Source organism: Acanthisitta chloris, unplaced genomic scaffold (genome assembly GCF_000695815.1).
Source record: "Acanthisitta chloris isolate BGI_N310 unplaced genomic scaffold, ASM69581v1 scaffold9382, whole genome shotgun sequence".
NCBI classification, from domain to species: Eukaryota; Metazoa; Chordata; class Aves; order Passeriformes; family Acanthisittidae; genus Acanthisitta; species Acanthisitta chloris.
The window spans coordinates 1-15308 of record NW_008660987.1 but is presented as its reverse complement, the minus strand read 5'-3'; the positions used below and the strand labels follow the sequence as shown (position 1 = coordinate 15308).

At 49.4% G+C, this 15308-nt stretch overlaps 2 protein-coding genes across 2 annotated transcripts in view; one reads left to right on the top strand and one right to left on the bottom strand.

Annotated features, from left to right (window-relative positions):
- The window catches only part of PPT1 (palmitoyl-protein thioesterase 1), a gene marked incomplete at its 5' end in the record, with an annotated part of 4193 nt that extends 1726 nt beyond the window's left edge, over positions 1-2467 (top strand). The window contains 6 exons of the mRNA XM_009070042.1: positions 242-312; positions 1069-1171; positions 1265-1355; positions 1763-1861; positions 2074-2145; positions 2345-2467. Of these exons, the coding sequence (XP_009068290.1) occupies positions 242-312; positions 1069-1171; positions 1265-1355; positions 1763-1861; positions 2074-2145; positions 2345-2467 (559 nt within the window). The remainder of the gene's footprint in view (positions 1-241; positions 313-1068; positions 1172-1264; positions 1356-1762; positions 1862-2073; positions 2146-2344) is intronic.
- A 1723-nt stretch (positions 2468-4190) lies between these two features.
- On the bottom strand, positions 4191-10667 carry CAP1 (CAP, adenylate cyclase-associated protein 1 (yeast)). Its single transcript, XM_009070041.1, has 12 exons — positions 10574-10667; positions 10138-10238; positions 9606-9683; positions 7585-7728; positions 7403-7488; positions 7171-7276; positions 6892-7063; positions 6135-6322; positions 5841-5964; positions 5668-5750; positions 4993-5136; positions 4191-4590 (listed from the first exon to the last, which is right to left on the bottom strand). Exons 1-12 carry the CDS (start codon positions 10665-10667, stop codon positions 4507-4509), a joined length of 1404 nt encoding a protein of 467 aa, XP_009068289.1. The 3' UTR covers positions 4191-4506.
- Between the last annotated feature and the right edge of the window lie 4641 nt (positions 10668-15308).

Here is a 15308-nt window from a genome sequence, read left to right as displayed (position 1 = left end):
CTGCTCTGAGCCAGAGCTCATGGCCTGGGTGTGCTGAGCAATGTCTGTGAGCCAGAGCTCATGGCCTGGGCGTGCTGAGCTCTGTCTGTGAGACTCCTGGCCTCAGAGCTCTCCTCTGAGCCAAAGCTGATAGCCTGGGCATGCTGAGCCCTGCTCTGAGCCAGAGCTCATGGCCTGGGTGTGCTGAGCTCTGCCTGTGAGCCAGCACCTGTGCAGCTCAACTCCTCCATCCTTCCCACAGGAGAGCTGTGGCCCAGAGATGTCCTTCTCCTCCCATGCTCAACCTGATCTCCGTCGGGGGACAGCACCAAGGTAGTGTTCTTTTCCTCTCTCACACCTCCTGAGCACTGGGATGGGTCTTGTTGGCAAGGGGAATGGTTTGTGTATTTTGGCCTCTTCCTAAATTCTGATTGTTTAGTGAATTAAACTGTCCCTTTATTCTACTCTGGGTCTGGTGATATGCTTTGGCCTAGTTGTTTGTGCCAACTGCATTATCTTCTGTCTTGGTCTTGCTTAACTGGCACTGAGAAGGGACCTTTGTAAACAGATGACTCATTGTCTGAGTAGAATCCTTATATACCTTGGGAGCACTTGGGATTAGCTATTTGGGGAGAAATTTCTACAGATCAAAGCCTTTGTGAAACTAAACCTTCTGTGTCACGAGGATATTTTACAATCAACACTGAAAGCCCCAAGGAAAGGGAGGTGTGAAATGGAATTGTAGAGGTGTACAGAGGCTGGCAGTGAATTTCAGCTACTTTTCCCTGAGAAGTTCCATGGCTTGAGTGTATTTCTTTGTAGTGTAGTGAGAAGACTTGTTAGGGAATCATCCCAAGACCTCCTGGGAACACACCAGGTGAGCTGGACAGTGTTCAGCACTCCCCATCCATTATCTCTGCCACAGCTCCCTGGGGCAGGAGGGCTGTCTAATGAGATTGCAGGATTAAGGGCTGCCTGATTCCCTGGGTAATTCTTGCTCCTGCTCTGTAAGAGGTGGTTCTTTACCAGCCAGGGGGATTAAGGGATTTGGCCTTGGCTTACTGAGCTGTCACACGTCTCCATGCTCAGGCGTTTATGGCTTTCCACGCTGTCCTGGGGAGAGCTCCCATATCTGTGACTGGATCAGGAAGACCCTGGATCTGGGAGCCTACACACAAGCTGTTCAGGAGCAGTGAGTACATGATCAGGCTGCAAAGAGAGCAGCCAAGGCCATGGGAGCAGCACTGGCTTTCCAGTCTGACCTTTTGGTGTCTCTCCTCTCCAGCTTGGTGCAAGCAGAGTATTGGCATGACCCACTGAAGGAGGAAGACTACAGGAAAAACAGCATCTTCTTGGCTGACATCAATCAGGAGAGGGTAAGGATGATGAGGACATGTGAGCAGGAGCCTTAGTGAGTTCATTCACGTTGGTTCTCCCTGGCAGCAGCTTTGCTGGAGTCCCAAGGGGAGCACTTTCACATCCCAGCAGGCTGTGAAGTGGTTCTGGTTGGGCTTGTCCATGGCAGAGCACTTCTGTGTCCCTGAACTCCTTTGGAGTGGTTGGTGTAGATATGCCACATGCTCAGACCATCTTTGAGTGGTCAGGAATGGGCCAGGAAAGGCCAATTCCCTCTCTGCAGCCTGGAGATGAGCCCCGGTACCATGAGACTGTTGACACATGGCACATTCCTGTCTAGGTTGTCACACTCCAGGGTTTCCTGTACAAGGTGGTTTTCCCTCTGGGCTTTCAAGTAACCTCAATCTCCTCTGCTGCTTCCATCCAGGGCATCAACGAGACATACAAGAAAAACCTGATGGCTCTGAAGAAGTTTGTGATGGTGAAATTCCTCAATGACACCATGGTTGACCCTCCAGCCTCTGAGGTGAGGGAGGCAGGGCAGGTGCTGCTTTGAGGTGATGTTTTGGGGCTTGGTTGCTTCTGGTTTGCCCTTTGGTGGCAGAACTGGAGGTTGGGGAGGAGCAGGCTGGGCACAATCATAGGCCTGATGCCACACTGTCTCCAGGAGAAGCTGGTGAAAGCCTGCTTGGCTCCTGGGAGCCCTTCAGCAACTGTTCCCTTGTTCTTATCCTGCAGTGGTTTGGGTTTTACAAAAGTGGCCAAGCCAAGGAGACTGTCCCACTGCAGGAGACCTCACTGTACACAGAGGTATGTGCTGGGGGCTGAGGGGCTTCTCATATATCCAGTCTGTGGTGTCCCTGAGGAGCTCTAAACCTCTACTCACCATCATTCCTGGGGCATTGCCTCTCTTTACAGTAGCTGTCTGGGGAGAAATTTCTCCCCTTGCCCATATCTGGCAGTGGTGGTTCCTGCCTGGCTCAGGATCTCCTTCACGTTCTCTCCACAGGATCGCCTGGGGCTGCAGGAGATGGACAAAGCAGGGAAGTTGGTGTTCCTGGGGGTGAAAGGAGATCACCTGCACTTCTCAGAAGAATGGTTTGACACCACTATCCTCCCCTACCTGCAGTGAAGCTCCTGAGAGCACTGGGGAGGGTTTGCCACTGTAGCTAATGCAGCTGCTCCTTGTGCAGCAGCACTTTGTGTGTCCAAACCTGCAGGGAGCTGGGGAAGGGGAAAGGGAGGGGGTTTAGCTCAGCAGTTCCAGGATTTGTCAGGGTGTCATTCTGCTCCCACAGGGATAGGCTGAGCCTTGCACTGATTCTGACACACTCCATCCTGCACAGGACCTGCTAAATCTGCTTCAGCTCTCAGAGCTGTGGCTGTGCTGGTCCCTGGGTGATGGCAAAAGCTGTGCCAGAGGTTTGTTCTCCAGCTCCTGTTCCTTGCAGGACACCATGGCAGTATTAACCCAAATCACTAGTGCAGGGAGCAGCAGGTTGACTTACATGGCTGAATGCAGAGGGATTGTATTACAGCCCATTCTTCCTGGTGGGAAAAGGGCCAAATTTAGGTATTTCTGGGGGGGAAAGAAAATAAAAAAGTTTGGAATTCAGCAGTTATTAACAGCTTGAACAGTTTTCAACTAATGGCTTTGTTTTATGCACTTTTGTATCACTGAAATCAATAAAGAAGTTTATGTCTAACCAACTAAAAACGGTGAGATTTGTTATCTACTGCCACTGGTTCAAGGAGAGTTGAGCAAAGTCAAAGGATTCAGGGCAGGGTCAGGCAGTGAGTGGCATCTTATCCTACCTGAGCTCCTTCATGCCCCCAAAAAGAGACAAGAGCCACAGTAATGAGCAAGTTGGCATTAACTTTATTCTATCTTCTGTATAATCTTAAGTACATAAGAAAGGTTTGGTTTTTTTCACAAGCCTCAGGAGAAGACGAGTACAAGTCACAGGACAGTCTCAAAATAAAAAAAATTGCATATTTTTTTTTGTTAAGTTTTGTACTAGAGAAAAAAAAAAAAAAGAACATTGACACTTTTACAGAGGGAAATGCATTTAAGATATGCTTATGCCACCCGAGGCGTTGGAAAAAATGAAGGTCAAAGCACGTGCAGCTCCCTTTGTGGGTCAGTACAGTACTGTGTGATCCATCACTCTGCTCCAGGGCCCTGGAACAGAGGCTATGAGCTTCCACCAAAATAAAGAGCCAAGCAACAGGGGGGGGAAAAAAGGGAGAGGAGTCACTTTGTGGGGACTGATTGCAAACGAGGAAGAGAGTGATGAACCGACTGGATCCAACTCGGGTATTTACAACACTGCACTACTGACCTGGACTGGAGGAGGCCCTTCCTCTCTGGGTTCTTCAGAAGAACCATCCTGGAAGACTGAACCTGAGTTCAGCTGCTCCAAGAAGGAAGCCCTGGGGCAAAGGTTCCCTTGTGAAGGTGGAGGGCTTGTGGAATAGGAGGTGCTCAGCTCCAAGCTACCAGCCAGGCTGCCAGGTGACAGTGCTTATGCCACTGCAGCCTTCCTGTGGCACTGGGTAATGAAAGCTTCCTGTCATGGCACGATCAGAAATACACTGAGCTAGTAGGAATGATGAAAGAGAAACCAGGGTGGAATGCTATGGTCCAGGGTCCTCAGCCTTTGGTCCAACAAAACCGTTCCCATGTCCTGTAATGCCACCAATTAGTACACAGAGCTGGAATTAGCTTCCAGGACCTTGTCAAGACATCTGCCATAGCAACTGGGCAGTGTAGACTCTGACAGACACCATTACTTGTTTAAAAAGGGGACAACAATTCCTCTCACATGAACAGTTTGCTTAAAGGCAATACAAAAACAACAACTCTGAAAGCCAACTGCCAGGACTGGCTGTGAAGTTCACCCAAACTCCGATCGACTGGTGCAGTTAGATGGGACAAGGGGGAAGAGAAAAATACACCTTCCTGCTAAGAGATGTGGACAATGACTGACCTGCCACCTCCCCCAACCCCCAGGCAGAGGAATCTCTGTTGATGGCAGGTAGCTGTGTCTCTCGGGGAGAAGAGAAGCAGTTTGAGAGCAGAAAGGTACAAGAAATCTAAGAGAATCATCTGAAAGCAGATTTGTCCCACAGCAGGGCCAGGGGAGGGCATGAGCCTTGGAGCTTTTCTGCTTAGCCAGCAATTTCTGTCACAGTGGTAACCAACTTCTGCCCGTTCCACACTGTCTTGAACTGTTCTGGGACAGGGAATTCAGTCTGGAGGGTAGAAAGAGAAAGCTGCAGTCAAAAATCAGTTTATCACTGAGATTAGTAACTATTTCCACTGTTTTAGGCATCTTAGAGACATGTGGTGTCCTTTCCTGTACCCCCCTCACTCAGTGACAGGTTAATAGTTGGACTTCATGATCTTAGAGGTCTCCTCCAACCTTGATGATCCTTTTCTGCCCCCAAGAGATCCCGAGGAAGCAGCAGCTCTCCCAAAACTGCAAATATCTCACTCCAGACACAACCTGATTTGCTGGTTTTGTTATCATCATTCACAACCTCCAACCTCTAGAAATTGTCCCTCCCCACCTCACTGTAACTGCCATTGCCCTCAGGGCTCAGAACACAAATCCAGCCCCAAGCAGAGCTGCACAAGGAATTCAAAGCACTTACAAAATCCCCTCCCTCTGTGGGAATGAGGATGTTCATCTCCGAGGACTTGGCACTGACGATTTCGCAGTCTAAGGAGCTCTGGCTCAGGTACACATGGCAACCATCTGTCTTGTTGATGGAGATCGTTGGCACTTTACCCATCACCTGCCAGGGCAGAGCAGATTTACCTTCATCCCAGCATTTTACTTTGGTGTCTGCTTTCAAAGCAAGAGGTTTGACTCCAACCCAACTTGCTGCAGACACACAGGATTCAAGTATTCCCAACCTTTAGCAAAGCATAAAGTTACTCCTTGTTTTGATCTCTTTAAAACTGGCAAATTGACCATCCCAAATCAGATACTAGAACTGGAATAGGAGAATACTCTACTGCTGGCCTCCTGCTTTAGGATCTGGACTTTGATGGTCCCTTCCAACTCAATGTTGTGTGATACTCTGGCAGTCAAACATGCTGCTCATCTCAGAACCTCTTTACCCAGAGCCTTAAGCAGCTCAGGGAGGCAAATTCCAGCCCTTTCCTAAGGGCTGGCTAAGCTGCAGAGCAGTAGCACAGATGATATTTCATGATTATTCTCCACAGATGCACATTCCTGTTCTGGAAATTAAACTGATGCTACAGATGCTGTTGTACAGCACAGCACTCACACTCCTGGCAGAGAAAAGGTGGCAGACACTCACCTGAACTTTGACATCCCTGCTGTTTATGATCTCTACAATGCCCACCACGTCATCAAACACCAGACCCAGCTTCTTGCAGTTGTCTGCAATGAGAGAGAGAGCAGATCACAGAGAGGTTCTGGAGATTGAGCTCCTGCAAACACAGCAGCAGCTTTCAGGGTGTTCCCACTCACCGAGGGTGATGGAGTTGATTTTGCCTTTGATTTGGAGTGTACTATTTGTGCACTTGAAAACATATGCTACCTGCTTCAGCTCTGTGTCACTGATTACCAGGTTAGTGGCATTCTCCTGGTTTTCCTGAAAAGGCAGGGAAAACACACTTCATTTCCTGAATGCAGAGCAATAATCCATGTGAGCAGCAGGGCAATGCAGCCCCTTCCCAAGCAAACTGGAGGTTTCCAGCAGATCCTCCTTGCCCAGCCCCAAAGCCCCCAGACCTCCACCCCATGCCAACACCAGGCACTCACCACTCTCCACTTCTTGCCCTCTAATTCTAGCAATGGAGGTGCCTTTGGAGAGGTGATTTGGGAGGGATTAGCATTACAGGCTGGTTTGGGAGCAGTGAAAGGTTTGGGGCCACTTCTCACAGGGCCCCCTTGGTTCTTCAGTGCTGGATTCTTGTGGGTCTTCATGTCATCTGAAACATGCCTCAAGCCTGCAAGAGAAGTCAAAGCTGAGCCCCAGCTCTCCTCCAGGGATGCAGTTTCACATCAGGGACTCCAACAACCATGATAACATTTGTCAAAATGCAAACAAATTACTAAGTTGAGCCCAAGTGGGTGTGACAGCAAGTGAAGGAGGGAGCAGGAAACACTGGTGCAATACTGAGACCACATGAACCACAGAACCAGAGGGTGCCACTCTGGAAAAAGCCCTGAGCCAAGCACCTCACCTTTGTTTCACATCTGTCCTGACGTGCTGATGTGGTAACACAAAAAAGGGAGAAATTTTGTGCAATAACAGCTGCAAAATTGCACCTTTTGCACTGGAGACATGCAGGCAACCACAGGGCTCAGTCTCCATTCCAGCTAGAGGTAAAGTCTTGTAAGACTTGCCAGATGAGGCTGAGTATTCTCCCCTAGGTGTGCTCCTTGCCCCAGTGAACTGCCTCTGCCTCCCAGCTTCATAGTGGGGCCAGATGGTTGTGTTAGGAACTTTCTGACAGCAGCAAAACAAGGAGCTGCAGCACACCAAGTGCCTCCTGGTGGCTGCTCTGCCACCTACCCGAGGTGATCCCCTCTCCCCGGTTGATCTGGGCGAAGAGCGCGGAGCGAGAGGCAGAGTCATCTGTGCTGGAGCTCACAGGGGCAGGGGGAGGAGGAGGACCTGGTGGAGGAGGTGCAGCTCCCATGGGGGAAGCAGATGGTGATTTAGTCCCTTCTGTGGCTACAGGACCCTGTGAGAGGAGGAAAGAGGAAAGGCAGTTGCACAAGCTCTGTTTCTGCTGCGATAATGACACGAGACTCATCCAAGAGGCTCCTGCTGATGTAAGTCAGCACTTACTGTCTTGCTCCAAGTCAGCCCTGTGGTGTGGTACTCTTTGATGTAGGCCTGCAGCTCTGTCCAGATACTCAGATAAGCTTTGACCCAATCCACTTGTTTTCTATCTCTGAGGACACAAGGAGATCAAAGAAGAAGGAATGAATGACAGCTGTGGGTCAGAGACTGGAGTAGCCTCTACACACACAGTTAGCTGAAGTTCAAAGACATCTGTAAGAGACAAAGGTGAACTTACACATCCTTGTATTCCTTGAGGATCCGATTGGTATAAAACATGGCAGCATCAGTCATCTCCTTCACGTAAGGACCAGGTTTTGGAGCCTAGAGCAGGAAGAACACGTTGGAATGGAACAGCTGAAGAGGGAGACAGACTTCTCCCACCATCCCAAGAAAATCACTTCCCACTGGAATCCTTACCATGGCCACCCAGCCCAGAGCTGGGATGCTCTCGCTGACTGCTGATAGGTGATTGAACAGTTTGCTACCACGATTCTTCTCCCTGAAATTCTGCACCACCTGGATTTGCTCCGAGATGGGTTTCAGAAGCATTGAGAAGGCATTCTGCAGAACAAGAGACCACAACAATTAAGAGGATTAATTAGCACTGCCCTGGAATGGCTGCACACCTTCATGGGTGGCTCTAAGGAGATGATGATGATCACTCAGAGGAAGATTCCAACTGGCACAGGTTACTGCTACAGCTCCTGTCCAGGCCTGGCCATCCTCAGGAGCTGAGCTTGGTCCCACAGCCCAAGTTCCTCCAGGGCTGAAGTCATAGTTCCCAGTTGGATTGGTACTATGGGAGTACGCCAAGAACTGTGACTCACGTTCGATCCAAGAGACACTGACAAAGCTTGTTAGGAACGAGGACAGAAATAGCATTTGCCTTTCCTGGATCCTTTTGTTCCAAGATAGTTTGTCAAATTTTTCTTTCTCCAACACAAACCCTCAGGGAAAGGGGTGCAGGACAGGTTCCTGCAGTTAGGGACCTACATCTGCACCATGACTGGAGTCACAGCAGGTTCAGAGGTGACCCTATCCATCCAGACTTCAGGATTCCAGTTACTTCCCAAGTCAATCCAAGCCTTCAGTATTTGGATAGCAAAAATTGTTTACTTGGAATGCTGACTGGAAATGCTGAGAAGTGCTCTGGGGTCAGAGCAGAGCAATCAGCCACTTGGATGTTTCCAGAGGTGCCTCTTAAGCAACTTTTCTTTCCTTTCCGATGAGAAATCTCCTGCTGGTGGCAGCAGAGAGGGACAAATTTGGGCAAAACTTCTTTTCAAAGCCTCAGCTTCTCCTTTTGCTGTCATTTCCTCTGTTTAGATGAAAACAGAGAGGTCTCAAGCAACACTGCTCAGGTCACACTTTGAGAAGCTCCAGCCTAGTGCCACTGTCCAGCCACAGGATGGGGAAATTCTTCACCACAAACCCTGAGAATTCACCCATTTTGCATTTGAAACTGGCTACTCCAGAACTAGGCTCCTGCCAGACAACCTGTACAAAGTCCTACCCTAGATTAAAGCTGTTCTTTGTTCATAATCCTTTATTTAAATAACGTGTCAATGGGATTTCTAAGCAGATTCTCAGGCTAGAGGCTATGCAGAGCATCACCAGCAAGTCTGGGGAAAGACAAGCAACCCTCCAACGCTGAGTTCAGGGGGGGAAAAAAGATGCAGATCTATTTTGCAGTGAATAGGAAAGTAGCACAGAAATCAGCTCCCACACTGTAACAGTAGAAGCCATGGCTGAGCCAGATAATAACTGCAAAGAAAGCAAGGTGGGATCCTGTTGCTCAGAAAAAACAGTTCTCAGCAGGGAAAAGCCAATGCATTCAGGATCAGATTCTCAGCCACACATCCTGCTGAGAAGCAGCAGCTCCGGGTAAAGTGTTAAATTACTTGCTAAGGACAAATCAATCCTAAAAGCTCAGTGATTATTCAGAGGCCATTCAATAGGCACCAGTGTCTGCTCTGCTCCAGGAGGAGTTTGATGCCTGAAAGTCTATGAGCATCACATAATGAAAAGCACATGCTACACAAATCCCAGTGTGGCTCCTGGCTCAGACAAGTTCCTGCCTGCAGGTTCTCAGGGAACAGTGATTGTGCAGTGCTGGTGCCAGGTGAAACTCGAGACAGACACTGAGGTGACACTCCAGCTGCTCCAAAAGCTACAGAACACTTGTTGCTGTAACAACTGGAGAATGAAGCTCTGCAGCTCCAAGAATCAGCCTCTGGGATTCTGCCTGATATTAGGTAACCACCAGAGCAGTTCATGCCTTGCACATGTGAGGTGGCACTTGTGGAAGTGTCCCCAGTGCTCCTGCAGTTCCTCTTTTGGAGCAGCTGCAACGGCTCAGGTTCTCCTACACTCACAGACACCCACGATGCTAAGGGAATAGTGTAGGAGGTTTCTGATCAGAGATTCCCCAGACTCACCTCTGCTGGCTGCTGATGCTGAGATGCCATCACCAGAAGAGCCCTCTCACTCATCAAACCTGCATGAACCATCTCAGCCTAAGGACAGAGACAAACATGTGAGACCTTCCCTTGTACCCAGTGTCATGCTAACAGTCATCCCACTACCCACAGCTCCTGGTCTGTGAGGAACAGCTCCACTGATCTCAAACCACATATTCTCACACCCACCCTCAGAGAAACCTCACCAGAGTGCAACAGCTCAGGGCTGGGTTGTTTACAGGTCCCCTAAAGGCATAAACCAAGCTCTATAGAGAGCTAAGCAACTAACTACCAAAGACTTCCAGGAGGAGGCTGGTTTCATCATGTGTGTGTAGGTGGCAATATGCTGGAGGTTATCTGGGAATCTACATCTGTTTTGAATCCTCAGGGATTATAAAGATCCTAGAATACAGTGCTAAAGGAATGCTGACACTGACAGCTAACTTAGAACCCTTAAAATCCTCAAGGACACAGCATCTCTCTAGAGCAGAGGGAGAACATGAGTCCTTACATGCTTCTGCACATCCCCACCAACTTCTTTGCTGATCTTGATGTATTCAGCTACTGGTCCAGCCAGAAGGGCATCAAAAGCTTGCACATACTGAGCCACTCCTGTGGAGAAGGAAGCAGAGCACAGGGATCAGTGACAGGCACTGTGAGCACTCACACGGGCACACACTGCACCTCCACCTGGGTCAGCCACACCGACTGAGCACAGGAGGCTCAGCCTGAAGCTCAGCACAGCCTAGGGAAGTGCTGCAGCCACAGGAAGTTCTTATCTTCACAGGACAGTAACCACAGGCCTCTGAGCCTGCGCAGGATCTGCTGCCAAACCCTCTCCCCCTCATGCAGGGGAGTGCTCTGTGCCAGCACCACTCACTGCACAGCTGCCTGACTCTGCTCCAGCACAGGGAGTGCTGTGGGGAGGAGCTCTGGAAGCACCTTACCTTTGGAAGAGCCATCTTCACACATCCCAGGCCGTGGGCACACGGTCTCCAGGCGTTCCACAGCCTTCTCCAACCGTTCAACCAGTCTTTCCATAGCTACCACTGTCCACAACCTGCACGGGCAGAAGACAATTATCTGCATCCTTTGACAAGTGGAAAGGGTTTATCAGCTGTCTGGGACAAGCTCTGCTAGTTCCTGGAGAATCATTTCTACCCAGCTCTGCACCCTGATGATGGACAGCAGTGCCCTCACAGGAGCGAAGACAAGTGGGTTACACAACAGCCACTTGCCACAGTCACTCCTTAATTACTTCTATTTCATTTTAAGGACTTCTTACATGGATAAGGATACAAATCTTACACCTCCTGACCTTGTAGTGACACCACTCAGTAAGAAAAAAAGTCTGCACAGAAGCTCACTGCAGTCAATCCCTGGCTGAAGTCCCAGCTGTGACCATACAGCAAACCAAACACAACTGCCTTGCTGGGAGCTCCAGGTGAAAACTGGTGGGTTTGATTCTGTAAATACACCCACAGGGACCTCCCAGAGCCCTGAATTTCTCTAAGGAGCATCTGTGAGTCCAACATCACTGGAGCACAGAGCCTCAGCGTGCAGAACGAGCCACCCTGGCACACATCAAGAGGAACAGCTGCACGAGCTGAGGCAGCAGAGCTGCTTCTGCAACAACACACCCCTGTTCTTCCTCTGGTGTCTGCAGAACCTCCTCTGCAGGCACTGCACAGGAAAGAGACTGAGGTACATAAGTCATTGGCAGCAGCTCATCTGGAAAAGTCTTAAAAGTCGTACAAACTTTCCATAATTACTGCTTTGCAGAGCCTCTGCACCAAGCAGCAAGACAGGTCATGCTCTGAGCACAGTAATGCACGGGGAATGCAGGGAGGGAGCAGCAAGTCACCAATGGCATTTTTATCTTATCACCACTCATCAACAGATTTCACAGTATGAATCACAGTTACAGCCTGGACATTGCTTCCTTCTTACTGCAACAGCTCAACCTCTGCCTGAAGGAGAGTGTCCTGCCCAAAATGTTCCCTAGAATACTCCAGGAGGAAGGCAGAGCTCACCCAGCTGAATGATGAACTGCTACTGGATCCCCTCAGCAACCAAACCTCAAGCTCTCACTAGGGTTTTGCTTTTGCTCACAAACCTTCTCAGCCCTGCTCCAAAGTACACGTTTTCACCCGATTTCCAGAGGATGTGGCAGATCCACCATTAGTCATGAGCAGCACTGATGTCACTGGACAAACAAGGCCATTTTCCACCCCTCTTTGCAGCAGAAGCAGCAGCAGTGGGGGGAAGGGGAGGCCAAGCCCCTTCCAAGAGGAAGAGAGTGGTTTCCTCCTCTGTCCAAGTGTGAGACAGAGGACAGACTGTGCATAAAACTGGACAGCAGCGACTGGATGCCTTCCAGATGCAAAGAAAAAAAGAGAGTTCAGAGAAGCTGAAACCTGATGCCAATCCCCCCTGTAATCACAGTAACGAGCACCTCTTCTTTAAGTCTGCAATGTAGAATTCCCAACCACAGGCTCCTCAGAGCTCTGCTGCATCCAGAACAGGGCTCAGTCTCCCCGTGGGAGCGCAGCCAAGAGCAGAGCTCTGCCTCCCCCGCTCGCAGCACGCTCAGAGTGGGGGTTTGTTCCCCCCAGAACCACCTGTTCAGGGAGCTGTGCCATGCCAGGAGTGCAGGAGGCAGAGGGATGCAATGCAGGGGGTTCAGGAAGGACACCAGGTTTGCTGGGCAGACAAAGCTGCTGTTCTGCACTGCTGATCCCCTGCACATTCCAGGCAAGGCTCTAATCTGATCAGCCCCATTACCCAGTTGCAAACTGCAGCTCAAATCAGGATTACAAACCAGAAAGTCCAGATGGAAGGGCTGATTCCTACCCCCCAGCAGGAAAACATGCTGCTGTGAGCAGCATATCTCATCAGCTCTAGATATGCTGTTGGGATTAACGTGCTTTAACATCTCAGTGTTCCTCCAGACTCCCATTCCCCCCAATGTCCATTTCCCATGTCCTTCCTTATTTCTCCTGACAGGAGCCATAAACTCACAGTGTTCAACACCAGCTCTGTAACCTGGTGCTATTGGGCAGATGGTGAACTGGTTTTAATGTCTTTTTAATGGGTGGCATTAGGGCAACTTAGAAGATAAGTCACTTGGTAAATTGGCAGCAAAATGAGAACTAAGTGCAGGCAGCACAAAGTCCTGCAGGAGCTGTGCCTCAGTCTCACCTGTGTGTGTTCTTTGCCCTGTAGATGTGGCTTTTTCTGCTGCCTCCATACCCACATGGAGTGAAATGGAAAGGTTTAGCTGTAACTAAATCAGTTTTCAATCCAGAGATTAACATTCAGCAAGGGAACTTTACAAAAGATCACAAAGTTGACCTGCTGGGGCTACATCTAAACAGTCTCTTGGTCATTTTGAACATTAAATAATGTTAGTAGGTGACAAAGTGACTTCAATCTTAGGACAAATAATCAGATCTCATTTCCTTTCTCTTGAGAGGAAGCTGAGACACACAGAGCATCAAAGAGTCAGTTTTATCCTGCATATCACCCTGTGATGAGGATGGGGAAGACCCTCCAGGGGTTGGAGCTCTCCAGCAGACAGAGTGGAGGTGAAGCTCTCCCTTTTGGGACCACAGCAGAGGATTTAAATCAAGGTCTTGTTTCAATTCAATTGAACTTTGATGACCATCAGAGCAGAAGTGATGGCCTTGCAGCAAACAGACATTTCACCCTGGGCCAGGGAGGCAATTTCTTTTCATAGCACATTTATTAATCTATCAACTGCCCTTTATTTCCAGCACAGCTTGGGAACACAGAGCTGGACAGGCTGTACCACAAACAGGCTCCATCCACAGTGAGACTGTTTGGATACACTGATCAGGGCAATAAAGGGAAGGGATTTTATCTGTACAAACACCAGTCACCCCCAAGCCAACCCTGGGGATTTTATCTGTACAAACACCAGTTAGCCCCAAGCCAACCAAGATCACAGCAAGAGCAGCTTCCTGCTTGGGGAACACCAAGGAGTCCCCATGCCCCAGGCAAAGGAGTCTGAGGGTTCTCATAAAAGCAGCATCAATTGAATCATTCTGTTGCCTGAGACAGCACATGAACCTGAGCCTTTGCTCAGACATTCTGGGAGACACAAATGTCAGTTTTATAGCCAAAGCAAGTCAAACCTACGCTTGTGCTCGCACTCGGCTGTGAGGAGCCCGACAGAGTGCTGTCAGCACCATGAAATTTGCATCAGCTACTTCCTGTTTCTACAGGCAAAAGAAATAAAGATGGGACAACTAAATTAGGAACATACCACAGTTTATTTCTGAGCTGACACTGGAATATCTCAGGGGATCAGCTACCAGATGATTTCCAACATTTATATCTGCCAAAAGCCTGAAGAATTTTTTTTTTTTGGTGTTAAACAGTTCAGCTCATCAAGGAAGGAATTATTTGAAGCAAGACAGGAGTCAAATGCCTGAATTTAGTCAGTGGTCAGGCCCAGCCATGAACACAAGACAGCTATTGCTGGTCCCAGCAGCTGCCAGGACAGAGATCTCTGCTGTTTATAGTCCAACAATACTTGCTGACTTGGTGCCAGAACCCGTGGTGACTGCTCTGCTATTTCACATCCACTTTATTTAGAAAACCAAAAGTGCTTTAGAAAAAAAAAATAAAACAAAACCAAAACAACAACCCATCTGGCCCCTGGTTCAGCTTTCCCATCTAACAAATCCATTAAAAACGTTCTTGGGGGTTTTACTCAAGCATTAAGAGGTGGTTAAAGTGCACCAGAGCGAGAGCAAAGGCTCCTTTTCCACCACAATCCTCTGAATTAGGTTTGCACTCACAGATTCTGTTGCCACACTCGTTTTCATTCCCTGCCAGGGTGATGAATCCACCAGGGAAGTAACTAAGGATCGAAGCTAAATTGGATCCAGCACCAAGCTCCATATCAGGAATTCAGAGCATGGAAGCTGTCAGCATCCCTCCCGAGCTGTGCCTGCTCCAGCACAGGCTGCTTGGCTGAACTTTCTACATGAATAATAGGAGTATTTTTGGCTTTCAGAGAGCTCAGCAATATTCTGGGGACACAAGGAGCACCTCAGGAAAAGAATAGGAATACAGCAGTTCCTTGATGCCACAGATTCCTGGTTTTCCAGTGCACCTACAGCACAGGTCTTGAGGAATTCCAGGACTTGATGTGCAAAACCCTTTGACCCAACCCGTGGAATGTCTGTATCACTTCTTTCTTTTCACAATCACCCACAAAACCCAAAGCAATCACACGTTTATTCCATCCTAAACACCACCAAAACGCAGGAGAGGAATCAGCAACAGGCTGAGGACAGGAATTACCCAGGGAAGATGGAGATTGTACCTGCACTTAGGAGCACAAACACACAAATATCCTCCCCCAGGCTGCGGCAAATCGCTCGGCACTGAAAAGCCGAATAAATCACCTGGCACACACCTGCCTGAAGTGAGTCACACAGGGCTGATGCACCAGGGAACCCACCGCACCGGGAACGCCCCCGGGATCCCGGGAAGCTGCTCTGGCCCCGGGAAGCTGTCTCGGCCCCGGGGCTCGACCGCAGATGTCCCGGGACCGACCCCCGGCACACCCCGGTCCCCTGCCAGGCACAGACCCGATGAAAGGCTCTCGCCGGAGCTCCCGGGGGTGGCACAGTCCCGGTAACGTGTGTG

What these genes read in the sequence shown, in the direction of transcription:
- CAP1 (XM_009070041.1), bottom strand. Translation starts at nt 10,667, where the DNA reads ATGGAAAGACTGGTTGAACGGTTGGAGAAGGCTGTGGAACGCCTGGAG. An exon ending in GTGGGGATGTGCAGAAGCAT is followed by an intron (nt 9,684 to 10,137) that starts GTAAGGACTCAT and finishes CTCTGTCCTTAG; the next exon opens with GCTGAGATGGTTCATGCAGG. An exon ending in CCACAGAGGGAGGGGATTTT is followed by an intron (nt 4,591 to 4,992) that starts GTAAGTGCTTTG and finishes TCTACCCTCCAG; the next exon opens with ACTGAATTCCCTGTCCCAGA.